The sequence below is a fragment of the Pieris napi genome, chromosome 6 (genome assembly GCF_905475465.1).
Source record: "Pieris napi chromosome 6, ilPieNapi1.2, whole genome shotgun sequence".
NCBI lineage: Eukaryota > Metazoa > Arthropoda > Insecta > Lepidoptera > Pieridae > Pieris > Pieris napi.
In genome coordinates, this window is record NC_062239.1 from 10452734 (window position 1) to 10470624 (window position 17891).

At 37.4% G+C, this 17891-nt stretch overlaps 1 protein-coding gene and 1 long non-coding RNA gene across 2 annotated transcripts; both read left to right on the top strand.

Annotated features, from left to right (window-relative positions):
• Window positions 1-1510: 1510 nt before the first annotated feature.
• LOC125050659 lies at window positions 1511-2667 on the top strand. The gene is made up of 2 exons (XR_007117165.1): window positions 1511-1937; window positions 2024-2667. It is a non-coding gene; the product is annotated as an uncharacterized LOC125050659 (long non-coding RNA).
• A 4079-nt stretch (window positions 2668-6746) lies between these two features.
• Window positions 6747-10265, top strand: LOC125050579 (trypsin CFT-1-like). Its single transcript, XM_047650510.1, has 4 exons — window positions 6747-6862; window positions 8404-8575; window positions 9264-9519; window positions 9908-10265. Exons 1-4 carry the CDS (start codon window positions 6817-6819, stop codon window positions 10205-10207), a joined length of 774 nt encoding a protein of 257 aa, XP_047506466.1. The 5' UTR covers window positions 6747-6816; the 3' UTR covers window positions 10208-10265.
• The last annotated feature ends 7626 nt before the right edge of the window (window positions 10266-17891 follow it).

Consider the following 17891-nt stretch of genomic DNA (forward strand, 5'->3'; position numbering starts at 1 on the left):
TTAGTTTGGACGCAAAATGATACCCGTTTATGATACATGCCGTATCGGATACGGCCCGATCCGCACTAAGCGCGTATCTTGATACACCTCGAATCCGATACGCGTATCACGATCGGTGGTATGGACGTATTTTGATACTGTATCACGATACTGTATCGCGATACGATACTTGATACACCCCGAACCATCCTGTGTCGGTTTTTTTCGCGATCATCAAAGGGAATACACAACATCAATGAGCGAGTGAAATTTTTGTATTTTCCGCTGGTATGCTGACATTTGAAATCTCTCATCAATGGTATTCCACCATATTTATTTCGGTTTCTAAACATTTCCAGCGCCGTCTACGTCTGGATTTAACTTTTTTTAAATACTATTAATGATAATATAACAGGCGCTAGTCACCGCCAAACTGTGAGCAATTGCTGACATGGCTAAACCGTTTGGGAACGAAGAAATGACTGAACCGTACGAGAAGGGAAAGGTGCACTGAAAGACACGCGCATCAGGATACATCGGAAGAAAAGTGAAGCGTCTATATTTGTAAAGTTAAAGCCGATACACTGACATGATACAGCATTTGATAAGTATGGACGCGTTTTTTACAAGATACGCCTTAAATATACGACATGGACAAAATGAGCGTCCATATTTATGATACAGATACTAGATACGATACGACTGATCGTGATACGTCACCATGCTACAAATGTGGACCCGGCTTTAGCTTCAATGTACCTGATGAGTACATTAGAAAGCGACACCGTTTCTTCATGTGCCCACAGCTAAGACTAATCTTCTGAAAAGGGCACATATTATGTATATGATTCGGTGTATTAATTTAGGTAACGAATTACATAGGTCATTTCATTGTCCGTTGAGTGAACTGGCAAAAGTTCTATTATTTGTTAGTGCCTATAGTAGTTAGTTAATTTCTTGTATTTATATTAGGTAATTTTGTTTTTCCTAATTAATTCTATATGTTTGTTTTTTTTGTTTCGTCTGTAAATTTTCACTTATTGTTCACTCTTGTCAATTTAGTGTCGTCTGTTAGGGCAGGAGTGTTTTTTTATACAGAAATAAAAAATAACTTTTTATTGAAAGCCAACGGATTGCTGCCCCATCTGTGGGGCTACCATAATAGTCCATTTATTCAAAGTTACCAATTTATATTTATGGTTGATGGAAAGTTTGGGACAATCTATATGGAAAGCATTGTTTGCTAAAAGTAAGCTTGCAACCAACCCTGAGCTCGTGTCTTCAAGCTCAGGGTTGGTTGCAAGTTGAGCATGTATGATTTTTTTTTAATTTTGTCTGAACGGTAGATGTGAGGAAAAGTGCATGTCCTTGTCTTACATCAAATAATTGACGAAATGTGTTGAGGACAGATCTCCTACTTGAATAAATATAAATTATATTTATTATTGTTTTTGGGATATCCATTGGCCTTTTCATTCCCTCAAAAGAAGGAAAGGTTAAGTTTCTATCGTCTGCATTAATTAATTAAAACTGACTTAGGGCCAGTTTTTTGATCCGTAGTAAAAAATGGTTTTACCATTTGTTACATTAACTATAGTTAAATGAATAACCATTGGTAAAATCGTAAATGCGTTTTTCAATGCCTTTTTTAACTATAGTTAATCTTAACAATTTGTCAATTTGTTGCCAGTGCAATGAGCAATGACATCCCAAAAAATGTGGTTGTTTTTTGTGGGGAACATTTATTTTGTATGACAACACTAGACATATTGAGTGAATGAAATCCATTTTTGCCATCTTCATTCGTTATTTGCGCTTTGAAGAGTTTGAAGTGTCAAATTAATCTAAATAACACGATATAAATAAAGTTGTTTTTGTGTGTTTTAATACGGTTTACACTTTTTACGATACTTAAATATATAAATAACGATGTCCGCAAACAGCCAACGGTCAAATAAGTAAGTACAAACATATTTTCGTGTTATTTATTCCGGTTTATCTTGTGTTTCGTAATAGAAAGTAATACATTTATATTTTGTTAAAGGGACCATACTGCTAACTTCGCCAAAAAAGAAACTGCCAAACTGGTGATGCTTCTCAAGGATTACACAGTCGTAACCTGCAAACAACTGATCACTGCAGCAATCTACAAAAAGATGCAGCTTGGAAATCTCTGTGACGTTTTCAACTCAGATGGGTCTAGACACCGACGTGTTAAATTTAATATACATTTAATGAAGATGTAGGCACATTTTTATATTTATTCTTGTATAGCTGAGTCCTACAACAAAAGAAAAAATCTTTTAACCCTTTGGAAACAAGGAAGCGGATTATGATCCACACGGATAAAAAAAATTGAGTTTTTGAAACAAAGACAAATAAGAGAGGATGATTTGTTCAATTATGCTAAGGAAGAGCATCAAAAACATTTGCTGCACCAATGAGAGGCCCACCAAAAATCCATACTGCATAAAGAGGAGGTGCACCAAAAAGTGATGCAGCAGATGGAAGAAAGGCACAATAAATATATGTAGCAGCAAAAAAAGTTGCATCAAATTGAGGAGAAATGCAAGAAGAAACAATTAGAAAATATTTAATTGCTACTTTAGGGTTTCATGTAAATGTTGTAATGTTTTTTTAATAAAAATGGTTTGTATTTAAGTTATAATTAAACAGTTTATTAATCAAGTCAAATGTTTTATTTATAAATTCTTGTAACAAAGTAGGTAGATGCTAACTCACAAATGTAATAAAAGCCCTAAAGAATATCATAGGTCCCTAACTAATGTGTAGCTGTAGTTTTTAGTATAAGTACATACTTGTATGTACTTATAATAATTATAAGTTAATATTATTAGTAATATATAAATAATATTAACTCTAATTCATTATGTATTCTATTGCCTATAATATTAACTTATAATAATTATAAGTTAATATTATAGGCAATAAAACACATAATGAATTAGTAATATACTTAATTATATACTGCTGCGGTTCTGTAACTAGTAATGAAGCAAAATAGGTTTGTATGAGCTGCTGTCTATATATACTCATGTTCTTGTATATTATTTAATTATAACAATTATAAGTTAATATTATAGGCAATAAAACACATAATGAATTAGTAATATACTTAATTATATACTGCTGCGGTTCTATAGTTAGTAATGAAGCAAAATAGGTTGGTATGAGCTGCTGTCTATATATACTCTTGTTCATTGGCAGTTTAAGATCATTCCCAATTTCAGTAACAATCCAGAGCACTGTTCCCTTCGATAGGGGGTAACAGTGACAAAAATCTACATCATCCCAGGTTTCTAATGGCGGATGACATAAGACATTGCCTAAATATTTTTGGTCACTCACACATTCTCATATAATATTATCGTCTTCTTCATCGTCTCATTAATTAAAGTATCTCAATATGTTTAAATTCATCATTAGATAGTAATAAACGTATTTATCATAGTTTGATTTCTGTGACAAACAGCTGTTACTATATAAATTACCAGCGGCCATCTTTTTAACCCTCCGATACTGAGTAGTTAACTTTTTTGCCTAATGGTTAGATATTTTACCATTGGATGCTCTTACCACGGATCAAAAAACGCATTTTGCTGATATTTAACTAATAGTAACGATTTTTTACCAATAGTTGAGTTAACTACGGATCAAAAAACCGCCCCTTAGTGAAAATTCACTATAAGAAACTTAATATAGATAAATTTTGCTTGTAAAATAAAAAATATACTTCGCAACATACAGCTGACGAAGCACGTATCAGAATGGGTTGGTCTACATTTTATGCCAACGATACTTCATTCTTAGAAATAAGGTCAACAACACTCTGAAAATGTAAAACATAATTTTAAAGCAAAATCTTCAAGAAATTGATCATTGCGACTTCGTATTCATACAAGAACTAATACTTATTTGTACGAAATCCACCACAAATAACGTCATAGATACATAATAATATCTATGATGGGGGCCTAATCTACATTTAAAATGAAATGCAAAATGTATTTTTTTTTCAGAGGAGTTGTTCGGATTAATACTTGCAGCTGAGTTTCATTATCGGACGTCAAGGCAGAATACAAAATACCAACCGTATCACCTCGATAGTCCAGATCGAGTGTTCTTCAAGAAAAGAGCGCACTAATTCATAAAAGGTCGGCAGCGTGCTTGCGAGCCTTCTGGCAGTGCGAGTGTCCATGTGCGGCGGTATAACTTAACATCAGGTGAGCTTCCTGCCCGTTTGCCCCCTGCTCTATAGAAAAAAAGAAACACCAATTAATGAAAAAGGTTGAACTTTGATTGAAAAATCTTCGAAGTAATAATTTCTTTTAAACATTGAACACCTTCAAGCTTTATGATCACGTTAAGCTGTATTACGCCTGTTAGTAATCATGGTATCGCACACTACCGGAGGGTCGCATCGAACTTCTATCATCGAAGTGTCTAGGAATTAAGAGTTACTTGTGTTTCTTGCACACACAATTCCAGAATATTTCTACGCTATTCGTAAATGTAATAAAACTCGAATCGCTGCTACGTAAATGTCCAATATCCAGTCTCGAATAGAAATTAGGTGACGTGATTGAATCGATCATTTAGCTGTTGTCTTTGCTACTCCTATTTTTACAGTAACTTAATAAAAATTCAAATTCAAATTCAAAAATCATTTATTCACGTAGGTAACACAATGTACACTTGTGATTCGTCATTAAAGAAATAAATATTAATGCTTCTAATTTTACATTTACTGCCAGTTCTCAAATCAAGGGCGTAGAACGGAAGAGAAGAACTGGCAATAAACTCTCCGCCACTCTTTTTAATCGCCATGTTTTTTTTTTACACAACGTTTGTAAGGAGCTGCAACCATTACACCATGTTCCACATGACATTTTAAGTAATTAATAATAATAACATAAATAAAAACAAAGACTTGTCCCCTATCAGCAGGAGGCATGGTGAAATAGGAGCACGCACTTACATTCTCGTGGGAACAACACGCAAACACATAGTCGAAATAATTAACATCACCGCATACACGAATTCAAGTACGACCAGTCACCACAAGTAGCACCCGTTCACGAGTATGACGCATGGCCAGCCATCGGCCCCCTCGCCATATTTTAGGGAGAGAGACAACCCGACGCATGGACGCCGCCACAAGCAATGACATTTACTAATAACTAAACTAAAAGCATAATATAAACATAACAAGTAAAAACTTAAAACCTAAACCTCTTTGTAAATAATACAATTCTTGTGAATTCAGCCAATGTGCAACTAAATATATCCGTCTCATAAGCACTAATATTTAGGGTGCGCAAGACACGCGTAAATGGTGCTTCTCTGAGTAAATTTGCCAGCAACAGCGCTTACCACGCAGTGTGGTTATTTGGCACGCAGCCCCAGTCTCTCCAACATTTCCGCATTATAGATTTTACCTCTAAGGACCTTAAAAAAATGTAATGTGTTAGTATGGTCCCTCCTTACTTCTAACAGCTGTTTTATCCTACCATACCCGAGACAAACAAAGTTGGAAACATTACTGGGTAAAATACATACAACGTCATGTAAATGTATCTCGTAAATTTATTTTGAATACGCTTCACCATTAGAAAATATTTTGTCGCTTTGAGCAGCAATTAATACTTTAATCATTTAGTTAAATTATCAATTTATTGGTAGTTTATCGATTTATTGCAATGAGATAAAATTTAATAGTCTGAAGGATTTCGTGACAAATTTTTCCTATTAAAGCGTTCCTTTGGAAAAATACTTTATGTTCTTCTTCCCTTTCATTTCGATCACTAAATTTTATTACTTCCGTAAGTGTTGGTCATATATCTATCGCTAACATTAAAACTGATATTATAGTTGTTATTCTTATAATGTTGGTCAATTTTTGGGGAAAAAAATCATTAAAAAGTGATATTAAAAACATAAGTACACTTCCTAGTCAACCTCTGGGGAAAAATAATTAAATTAATTATACGTAAATTGTATTGTATACAGAGGTTTATACCATATCGTTACTGTAGAATGATAACCTCGTATGTCAAAAAAACATTTTTAATTCTTAGACTCTTATGTCATTTAACTGGTATAATCATGAAGGAAGGACTTATTTATGTTATTAATAAATAAGTCCTTTTTACCATCTAAAACTATGGCCAAAAACATATAATAATATTTTAACGAACATTGACTATTTTGAATTGATTTTTTTTCGTTTCCTGTACTGTTTAATACTCTGGACGTACAAGGTTATCATTCTACAGCGACGATATTAGAATTTTCTCTACATAAAGAAAACTGTTCTTGTAGGAGACAACACACTTTTTTTAAATTAAAATAATCGCTGTTACAGTAGACATCATTTAAATTAATAATATATGACCCTAATCATGTTGACGATAGATGCCAGTGTCAAAAATATTACAAATGCACTCTAAGGAGTTTTAAATTTGAATTGTACTTGATACATTGCGATTTTAAAGGACAGGGCGCAAACTATTAAGTGCTTATCGCCGCCCAAGGACCACCGCCGGGAAACTTAAGGGGGTAATGTCGGTCTTTAAAGGAAGAATACTCTGTCTCTTTAAGGGTTTTAAGTCGAATTGGCAAAAATTATAAAATCTTTTATACAATTAAATTTAATTTACACAACTCACGCTTGACCATGTTTAATCTTTCTGGGTATTTGTAAACACCGTATCTGTATTAATCCAGCCGATCTAATTCCTTTTAGATATCATTAAGCCCATCTTTATATAAAAGTGCGACCTGTGTTTTTTTTAGTAACACAGTTGGTAACCCAATATGAAGATTCTAATTCTTTTGAGCCTCGCCGTGGTCGCGGTGTCTGGTAAGTTATTTGTTATTCCTATTAAATTGTAATTATGTTTACTCTGATAACAGGATTAAATAATCACAGATTTATGTTAAATGAATCAACCATAAATTAAAGTTTTAATAATTGTATATTTAAATGTACCTGAGCATTCCAATCACAAATCTAAAGCCTATTTTCTTTCAAATTACGTACCAAACATTGGTTTGACGACTTGTGGAAGTATATTTTAGTGTATTGATTCTGTATAACATTCCCGTTAAAACTGCACTTAAAAACATAATTGAGGCCGGTTGGATAACATAAAACATTATTCATATAATTTAAAATAATATTGGCCTCAATTGAAGTTGGCTTGACGGTCTCCAATCTCCTATCTATCAAAATCAAATGACTACTTACAGGCTTGTTACTGAATATTTTGCTTTTCTCTGAGTTGTCGGTAATTAATAAATTACATATAATTATATAAAGACAGCCATAATATTGATCTAATTACAAAGCTATCGGAAATCATTCGTTTAAATAGATTTGAATTCCCTTAACATTGTTGTTATTGTAATTTATATTAATTGTAATAAATAAGGCCAGCAACGCATTTGCGAGCCTTTTGGCAATGTTAGTGTGTATCACTTAACATCAGATGAGCGTCATGCCCGATTGCCTCCTATTAAATAAAAAAGAAATTGGCGCCTTACAAAACTACACGGCAACACACGCGCTTTCACTTGTCTAGACCTTGATTCAAAGGCAAGATACAAGGATTTTAGACCAAAGTCTATTACCAAAACGTGAGTTACTACCATCGAACATGTTTGCAAGGAAATCACAACATTGTTTTTTGGAACATCGACGGCTGCGGATTGTCTCAGTAGTTTGGTTATTCCACGCCTTAATGTTCAAAAATACTTCGTTGAAATATTAAACGGCTTTAATTCTACATTTATCATTATAATTTAGAATTATTTTTTTATATTTCTTAGTATTTCCCCTAAAATTGCGTTCAATATGTTATTAAAAAAAATATTCCTTAGGTCTCTTTTTCGGGATCATTATAACTTGGCAGTCTTTAAAAAATCGTTGTCTGTAAAGTCGGTTCAAGGACGATAGTTTAATGAGACAACGTCATAACAAACATTGGTTAAATGATTGCATACTTTTATAAATAAAATTGAATCATTGTTATTGAATTATCAATATTTTGTATGGATACAAAAAAGGAGTTAATACTCAGACGCATAGGCATCGAGTGGAAGAGAGATAGATGCGGCGCAAGCGTACAATGAGCGTAACGGGACAGTGAACGTAACCGGACAATGAGTCATGCTTTTTCGTGCGTGCAGCCGGCGTTCATCGATTTATTAGACGCTATCACGTCAAAAACTAGCATTTGTCTTGCGCGATTTACCATCACGTAGGATACATAATATTAGTAACACCAAGGACTATTAAAGTAACACATATAATACATACATACTTATATTGAGCTATACTGTAGCAACTACTACGTATCAGCAATACCAGAACCAGAAGTAAATATTTTAATTTCTTTACAGCCGTGCAGCCGCGTTTCCAAAGGATCGTGGGTGGCTCGGTGACAACCATTAGCAAATACCCATATGCAGTCGCAATGTTGTATTCGCGATCCGGCAGTGGTACATTCTCCCAGAGCTGTGGTGGAACCATCATAAACAACCGATCTGTGTTATCCGCTGCCCATTGCTTCATGTAAGTAGTGTCTATCTTTAACATCATCGGTACAAGAGTTGCTTACGAGTTATCTCTTCCAAAAGTATTAACGTAAAATATGGCGAGGGGGCCGATGGCTGCCCATACGTCATACTCGTTAACGTGCTAATTTCACCATGCCTACTGCTGATAGAGGACAAATCTTTGTTTTAATTTATTTTATTATTATTTATTACTTAAGATGTCATGTGGAACATGGTGTAAGGATTGCAGCTCCTTGCAATCGTTGTGTAAAAAAAAACATGGCGATTAAAAAAAGACACTAAATGTAAAGTTAGAAGCATTTAATATGTATTTCTTTATTGACTATCATAATTGTAAATTGTGTTAACTAAATGAATAAATGATATTAACTTTTTTCTCAAGTCAAGTGCTTGCTAAATGCTTATAACTCCACATGACATCTTAAGTTAATTAATAATAAAAAATTAAAACATAGATTTGTCCTCTATCAGCAGTAGGCATGATGAAATAGGAGCACGCACTTACATTCTCGTGGGAACAACACGCAAATACCTCACCGCATACACGAATTCAAGTTCGACCAGTCATCACAAGCAGCACCCGTTCACGAGTATGACGCATGGCCAGCCATCGGCCCCCTCTCTATATTTTAGAAAGAGAAACAACCCGACGCATGGTCGATTATTAAAATATCTTTTTTCAGCGGAGATACTACACGGAATTGGCGTATGCGTGTTGGTTCAACTAACAGTAACAGTGGTGGTGTAGTGCACAACACCAACACTATCATAATCCATCCTCAGTACAATAGTAGGATCGTTGACAATGACGTGGCAGTTATTCGCTCCAACTCAGGTTTCAACTTCGGTGCTAATGTGGCTAGAGGATCTATTGCCAGCTCCAACTACTGGCTTCCTGACAACGCAGCTGTCTGGGCTATCGGCTGGGGAAGGACCGCCGTAAGTTTAATACAGCTATAGTATGTGCGCTGTAGCATGGTGCGGTTGAGAGTTTCAGTAACGTTTCGTTTCACTTTTGAAAGTTAGTATTTCAGCTGTACCATACTCGTAATATATTCAATCATTAATAACTGTAGTAACTTAAATTTAACCCAGTCAGAATGTTCTAGTCTACAAATAAAAATTAAGCAACTGTCACCCGCACCATTATACAGGGCACATAGTATAGATCTTTACTAGAAACATATGATTCTTTAGTTTACTGTACCTACTGAAAATAATAACGTTTGTCGATACAATTATGTGTTTGCAATATAAATTTATTGTATGATACATAATTATTCTCTTATTAAAAGTGTAAGTTTCATCTATAAATGTCTGTTTTTAGTGGAACGGACCCGGATCAGTCCAACTCCGCGAGGTACAACTGTACACCGTGAATCTTCAAACTTGCATCAACCGCTACAGAGAAATCAACAACGTGGTAAACGCTAACATGTTGTGTGTTGGTATCTTGGACGTCGGCGGCCGCGACCAGTGCGGTGGTGACTCTGGTGGTCCCCTCCTCCATAACAACGCCGTTGTTGGTGTCTGCTCTTGGGGTCACAGGGAGTGCGCCCACCCAAGATACCCAGGTGTTAATGCGCTCGTGTCCCGTTACACAACTTGGATCCAGGCAAACGCTTAAATCAAGAACTATTTATACTTTAAAGAAAATTATTGACAATTATACTATATGCTGTATACTTTGTTGGTCTTATTAGCTTATCCTACCTATCCCTGGGGATATTATATTCCAAATAATTTACTAAAAATAATACACTAACGGTTTAAAATCATAGAAATTATGCAAGGACCTTTGGTCCATAAACTAAACTGAAAAGATTCTTTAGATTATTTTCGAATTCGTACTTAGTAGTTTCGGTAACATTTTATAAGAAAATTTAACTCGAAAAACTTGTGTGGGGAAACACGAGAATTGATCTTATTAATTCTTTTGAAAAACTAAAATAAATTAATTCTTCCACACAATTTTTCTTCTTTAGGGGTCACTTTATAGCTAAAGTTTGGCTGTTATCAACTTGAATTGCCGGGTATCTTGCGTTAGTTTAAACAGTTTAGTAGTCTAATTAGTTAAAAATTTAACTTCGTTGCGATATATTTGTGACATCTTCGTATTTTCAATATAGAAGTGTATGACTTCTATATATAATAAAATAATATCTGTGTATCAACTCATTGAGATGATCTCTGAGTGTGAAAGCAGTAAATGTATCAGCAACCAACAAATTTGCCGCGTTGGCTAAGTGGCTTCAGCATGCGACTCTCATCCTTGAGGACGTAGGTTCATTCCCCTAAGATTTTCTTTCTATGTATGCGCAATTAACATTCGCAAGAACGGTGACGAAAAACATGATAAGGAAACCGGCTTGCCTTAGACCCAGAAAGTCGACGGAGTGTAAGGCACAGGAGGCTGATCACCCACTTGCTTATTAGATTGACAGAAATCTGAGACAGACCTAAAAAGGATATAGGGCCACTGATTTATTTAAATTTTTTAAACAAAAAATTAATGGGACTTGACAATGAATATTTACGTAGCAGCGATTTGAGAATATATATATACCTATTACTAGCGTAGAAAATATTCTGCACTTGTAAAGTAACTCTTAATTCCCAGACACTCATATCCTGATATAACGAGATAGAGATGGTTCGGAAGTCCGATGGGACCCTCCGGTAGTGTGTGATACGATGATTACTAACGTAATCATAAAGCTTGGAGGTGTTCCCAGTATGAAAGAAATTTTTACTTCAAAGATTTTTCAATCAAATTTCACACACTTTTTCATTAATTGGTGTTTTTTTATATGTATTTTCGACACCACCTACAACCGAGACCTCTTGATCATGGAAACTGAAACTGATGTGTTATGAAATAATTGTCGCTTTGAGCAGCAACTAATACTTTAATCATTTAGTTAAATTATCAATTTATTGGTAGTTTATCAATTTATTGCAATGAGATAAAATTTAATAGTCTCAAGGATTTTGTGACGAATTTATATATTAAAGCGTTCCTTTTGAAAAATACCTTATTTTATTACTTCCCTAAGCGTTGATCCTATATCTAGAGCTATCACTCACATTAAAAAAGATAATAGATTTATTATTATATTATATCATGTTGGTAAATTTTTGTGAAAAAGTTAATTAAAAAGTGATATTAACAAAATATCACATGGCCCTTCGTAAATGTAAACAAAAAACTTAAGTACCTATACTTAAAAAACTGTTTTTGTAGGAAACCTTTTTTTAAATTAAAATAATCACTATTTCAATATTATGATGATGATGAAAGCCAGCCAATATCAAAGAATATTTCAAATGCACACACGAACTACCTACCCTTAGGAGTTTTAAATTTGAATTATTGTCAAGACAAGATAAAGTTTTTTTTTTTTTATGTTATAGGAGGCAAACGGGCAGGAGGCTCACCTGATGTTAAGTGATACCGCCGCCCATGGACACTCATAATGCCAGAAGGCTTGCAAGTGCGTTGCCGGCCTTTCAAGAATTGGTACGCTCTTTTCTTGAAGGACCCTAAGTCGAAATGGTTCGGAAATACTTCTGTGTCCACATAGTGGTGGTGCGCGGCAAAAACTGCCTTAGAAAACGCTATGTTGTGGACTGACGGACGTCGAGGTGATACGGATGGTATTTTGTATTTTGCCTTGACGTCCGATTGTGAAACTCAGCTGCAGGTATTAGACCGAACAACTCCTCTGAACACTCTCCATGGTAAATGCGGTAGAAGATTCAGAGAGATCCCACATCTCTACGCAACGCCAAGGATCAAGCCGCACGGAAAGTGACTGGTCGTCGACGATTCGAACCGCTCTTCGTTGAATACGGTCAAGTGGAAGGAGCTGGTACTGGGGAGCTCCCGCCCAGAGGTGAGAGCAGTACTCCATGTGGGGCCGAATTTGCGCTTTATATAGTTGCATGCGGTGGCCCGGAGTGAAGTACCGTCTCGCCTTGCTGAGCACACCAAGCTTTTTGGAGGCTAATTTAGCCTTTCCTTCCAGATGACCGCGAAACTGAACGTTATTCGATATGTCAACGCCCAGTATTCCGATGCTAGCTGAGGCTTTAAGGAGAGTATCTTCAAAGAGGGGAGTAGCGACAAAGGGAGTTTTTTTAGCGGAAAACGTGCATACTTGTGTCTTCTTGGGGTTAAATTGGACTAGATTTAGTCTACCCCAGTCCGAGACTCCACGTAGAAGAGTTTCGACTTCAGACACAAGTTTCTTCCGGTACTCATCGACAGCAGCCCGAGAAATACCTGCCCGGCCAGTGTAAAAAGTATCCCCAGTGCTGTCGTCCGCATAGCAATGAATGTTGCTAAGCTGCAACATTGCCAGTTCTTCTCTTCCGTTCTACGCCCTTGATTTGAGAACTGGCAGTAAATTTAAAATTAGAAGCATTAATATTTATTTCTTTAATGACGAATCGCAAGTGTACATTGTGTTACCTACGTGAATAAATGATTTTTGAATTTGAATTTGAATTTGACATATCATTGATATGCAGAATAAACAGGGTCGGGGATAGGACACAGCCTTGTGGGACACCAGCATTCACAGGTTTCAGGTCGGAGCATGCTCCGTCGATGACGACTTTGATGCTCCGATCAGCGAGAAAGCTGGAAATCCAGTTGCATAATTTCTCAGTGAGCCCATAGGCTAGAAGCTTCGAGAGCAGTGCTCTGTGCCACACCCGATCGAAGGCTTTCGCTATGTCCAAACTTACTGCCAGCGCCTCCCCCTTGGACTCAATTGCCTCTGCCCACCTATGAGTAAGGTATACAAGGAGGTCACCAGCTGAGCGACCACGACGAAAGCCGTACTGAGAATCGCTAATCAGCTGGTGGCCCTCTAGATACCTCAAGAGCTGGCTGTTAATAATGGTTTCCATTATTTTGGAGAACAAGGAGGTTATAGCAATTGGGCGATAGTTGGACGGATCTGAGCGATCGCCTTTTTTAGGGATCGGATGTATCTAAACGATCTTCCAGCACTTCGGAACAGTGCCGAGCGTGTAAAGGTACCGGAAAAGGCGCGTTAGGACCGGAGCCAACTCAGGAGCACAAGTACGCAGCACAATTGGGGGGATGCCATCAGGCCCACTCGACTTATGGTTGTCCAAGGAAGACAAAGCTTTACGGATAGCACGTTTCCGGAATATAACTTCGGGCATCGTAGTATCACACCGCAATAATGTCGGTGGTTCCTTCCCTTGATCATCCAAAGTGGAGTTCGACGCAAAGAGACAGCCTAGAAGATCGGCCTTCTCCTTCGCGGTATGGGCCAGTGAGTCATCCTCCCTAAGCAGTGGTGGAATTGAGGGCTGACAGAAATTCCCTTGGACAGCTTTGGCAAGAGACCAGAAGGCTCGAGTTCCCGAAGGGAGGTGGGCCAATTTCTCACCAAATCTGGCAATGTGCTCAGACTTTGCTTTAGCGATTTCTCGCTTGAAATGAATTGTATGCAATTTTACGTTCGCCGATAGTCACATCACAGGATGTCACCGCTTCTGCCCAGGCTTTAAAGCATTCACGCTTACGGCGCAAAGCCGCTTTGCAAGAACGCCTAAACCAAGGCTGGGACTTGCCACCGACCGGCACCGCAGATAATGGAATAAAAAGTTCCATACCCTGCAGGACCACCTCGGCGACAGAGTCAGCGACGGCATCTGGAGTACTCGACGAAAAGCAAATCTGCCCCCAAGGGTAGGACGCAAAAAAAGACCGCATCCCATCCCAATCTGCTGACTTATAGTGCCACACGCGGTGACAGCCCGTGAAGCTAGGCCGAAGAGGGCGCGTGAACGGCACAATGCTCCGGACCACACAATGATCTGATGAACCCAATAGCGGTTCAACAGAGACTTGGTAGTTCTCCGGATGTGAAGTCAGCAGAAGGTCCAACAAAGAGGGTTTATGACCATCCACATCTGGTATTCGCGTGATCGCAGGGACCATTTGCGTCAAGTCGTAAGCAAAGTCGTGAAAGGATCTTCCCGCATGATCGGTGGTTTCTGAGCCGAGCCAATCGGCATGGTGGGCGTTAAAATCGCCAAGTATCACGGTTTCAGCGGTAGGAACCCTTTCGAGCAGGGAACCTGTAGCCATTTGGATGTGCTCAATGAGTCGGTCAGTCTCGGTATTTCCGCTATGGGACCTATACAGGCATGCGTAGAATCGCGGATGGTCATCGCAGTCTACGCGCAGCCAGAGGTTAGATAGGTCCCTTCCTTCAAGCGTCCCGAGGCGACGAGAACAGATATCCTCTCTGACGTACACGCAAACTCCCGCCCGCGGCACAAATGAATGTTCCAATTTGTACCCCGGGTAGGAGAGGTAGGAAGTATCAGCCGGGGGGGTAATCTGAGTCTCGGTAAGAAAGAGCAAGGCCGGCTTCGCAGTCTCTAAATGGTAGTGGATAGCGTTGATGTTGGAATTGAGCCCCCTAACATTTGTGAAGTCCACGGCGAGTGTGGACGGGGGTGCCTTTGTTGAATTGCTCCGTTTGCCCCAAGAACGATTAATGTTGTTTTTATCGAGCGCAGAATAGATTTCCGCCGCGAGCGCGTGTGGTACCCCCCTGGGGTAGATTCTGTTTTTTCTGCACCTTCATATTTCTTGTAGAGGGGTGGGGGGGAATGGGCTCCGGGAGTCTCTCTCAATGAAAAAATAAAAAAATAATATGTTTATTATGGAACATAAGATACATGTTTCACTTATTCCACGTCATTAAATTTGAATTTGTAGGCATCCCTACTCATCGGCAAAGAAGACAAAGGGTGTAGGCCGAGAGAAAAAGCCGGGGTAAAAAACTCTCGGTACTCTTTTAAAACAGCAAATCATCAACAACACTTATTTTAAAACAAATATCGCAAATTAATTAGAAGCAGCCTGTCTAGCACTAGTCCTAGGCCCTTTTATCAACTAGATAATCGTTGACTTTATAGTAAGCCTTTTTACACAGCTTTTCTTTAATACATTTCTTAAATTTATTGAAAGGCAGAGATAAAAGAGCCTCTGGGATTTTATTAAAGAAGAGTATCCCTTTCCCCAAAAAAGAATTACTAACTTTAGATAGTCTAGTACGGGGAAATTGCAGCCTGCGTTTGTTCCGTGTATTAACATTATGCGTATGTTCTATTCTAGTAAACTTATCACTATTTTTGTATATGTTAACGTAAAATTGTAAAAACCGTTAGATTGTAATCTATCTCGCGAGATTATAAACTGTCGAATGATTGTGAACCTCAGCGTACTGCTTACAATTTAACGTATTATTATTCGTTAGATTGTAACTATCGAAGTGAAACCGTCAAATTGTGAAACGGCCATTTTTTATTTTTGAATAATTTAAAAAAATTCGGAACCCTACACTAATTGAAACATGAAGTTAATGTAATGTCTGTACATTTGACAAGTAATGGTTAAATTAGGTTCCACTTTAAAATTAACAAATGTGGAAATAATCGATTCGATTAATTTATAGAGATTGTCACATCACTTATAACCAATAAAAAACGAGAATGTCACATCTCTTATAACCAATAGAAAAGTAGAAAATGGCCGTTTCACAATTTGACGGTTTCACATCGATAGATTACAATCTACCGAATAATAATACGTTAAATTGTAAGCAGTACGCTGAGGTTCACAATCTTTCGACAGTTTATAATCTCGCGAGATAGATTACAATCTAACGGTTTTTACAATTTTACGTTAACATATACATACATAATATTTTCATAAATGTATTGCGAGGGAAAGGTAAGTATATTAATTTCCTTGAATTTATCTCTAAGAGATTCCCTACATTTTAAATTATAGATTGCACGAATAGCCCTCTTCTGCAGGATGAAAATAGTTTCGACATCAGCAGCATGACCCCATAATAATAAGCCATAAGTCATTAAGCTATGAAAGTAACTAAAATAAACAAGTCTAGCTGTATCGACATCAGTTAGTGAGCGAATTTTTTTAACCGCGTAGGCTGCAGAACTCTCTTCGCCAATCCGTTAATATGAGGGGACCACTGAAGTTTTGTATCCATGGTGATTCCGAGAAATAAAGTTGTATCATCCAGATTCAATTCCTCACCGTTTATAATTGTTCTAACCAAATTTAACAAAATTTAATGCATTTTGTCTTTTTTGCATTAAGTAGAAGGTTATTCAAACTAAACAAATGGACGATCGAAGACAGAGCATTGTTCACATCGTCAAAATTTGTTATTTGTCATTTGATTTTAAAAATCAAGGACGTGTCATCAGCAAACAAAACTATCTATCTACCATGAAAGGTAGATCATTTATATAAACAAGAAAGAGGAAAGGGCCAAGAATTGAGCCCTGTGGTACCCCCATATCTACTGCCGACCCAGAGGACCTCTTACCATTCACTTCAACCTTCTGAGTTCTTCCGTGTTAATAGGAAGTCAGAAGATTCAGTGCGGTATTCTTGATGCCATAGTGGCGGAGTTTCCCGATTAAGGTCTCGTGTTGGACATAATCAAATGCTTTGGATAAGTCGCAGAAAACACCTAAAGCGTCATGCGACTCCTCCCAAGCCTTATCTATATATCTATATAACTCAACACCGGCATCGGCTGTCGAGCGACCCTTGATAAAACCGAACTGATTATTATGTAATAATTTGTTTACGTTAAAATGACTTACCAGTTGATTTAATATAATTTTTTCAAATATTTTACTACAAGTAGGTAGTACGGAAATTGGTCTCACCGCACGAAACGTGAGTACAATAAGGCTAACTTATTGCATCACTTCACGCCGGTTTTCTGAGAGACAGTGGTACCGCCCCGGTCGTGCCTGCCCATTTGGCTGAAGCCCGAAGGCAACAGCATGGCACTCCCACTAGGAAGGGGTTGACTGATTGCGCTGATGAAATAACCTCTGTCACAGGTTATTTCACCAGTGGGCGATGGGGTCGTCACGTCCCGACGCCGATGAGATTTTATAGGACAGGGCGCCAACTATTAAGTATTTCCGGTCTTTTAAGGAAGGATACGCTGTTTCTTTAAGGGGTTTAAGTCGAATTGGTTCGAAAATACCTCTAGGCAGGTAGTTCCACAAAGTGGTGGTACGTAACACGGCAACTATTAATAAACCTTTTATACAATTAAATTTAATTTACACAACCTACGCTTGACCGTGTTTAATGGTTCTGTGTATCTGTATACCCCGTATCTGTATTAATCCAGCCGATCTAATTCCTTTTAGATATCATTAAGCCCATCTTTATATAAAAGTGCGACCAATGTTATTTTATT

Coding starts and splice junctions, on each gene's coding strand:
- LOC125050579 (XM_047650510.1), top strand. CDS start 6,817: ATGAAGATTCTAATTCTTTTGAGCCTCGCCGTGGTCGCGGTGTCTG. Junction 6,863..8,403: donor CGCCGTGGTCGCGGTGTCTG/GTAAGTTATTTG, acceptor ATTTCTTTACAG/CCGTGCAGCCGCGTTTCCAA. Junction 8,576..9,263: donor TCCGCTGCCCATTGCTTCAT/GTAAGTAGTGTC, acceptor ATCTTTTTTCAG/CGGAGATACTACACGGAATT.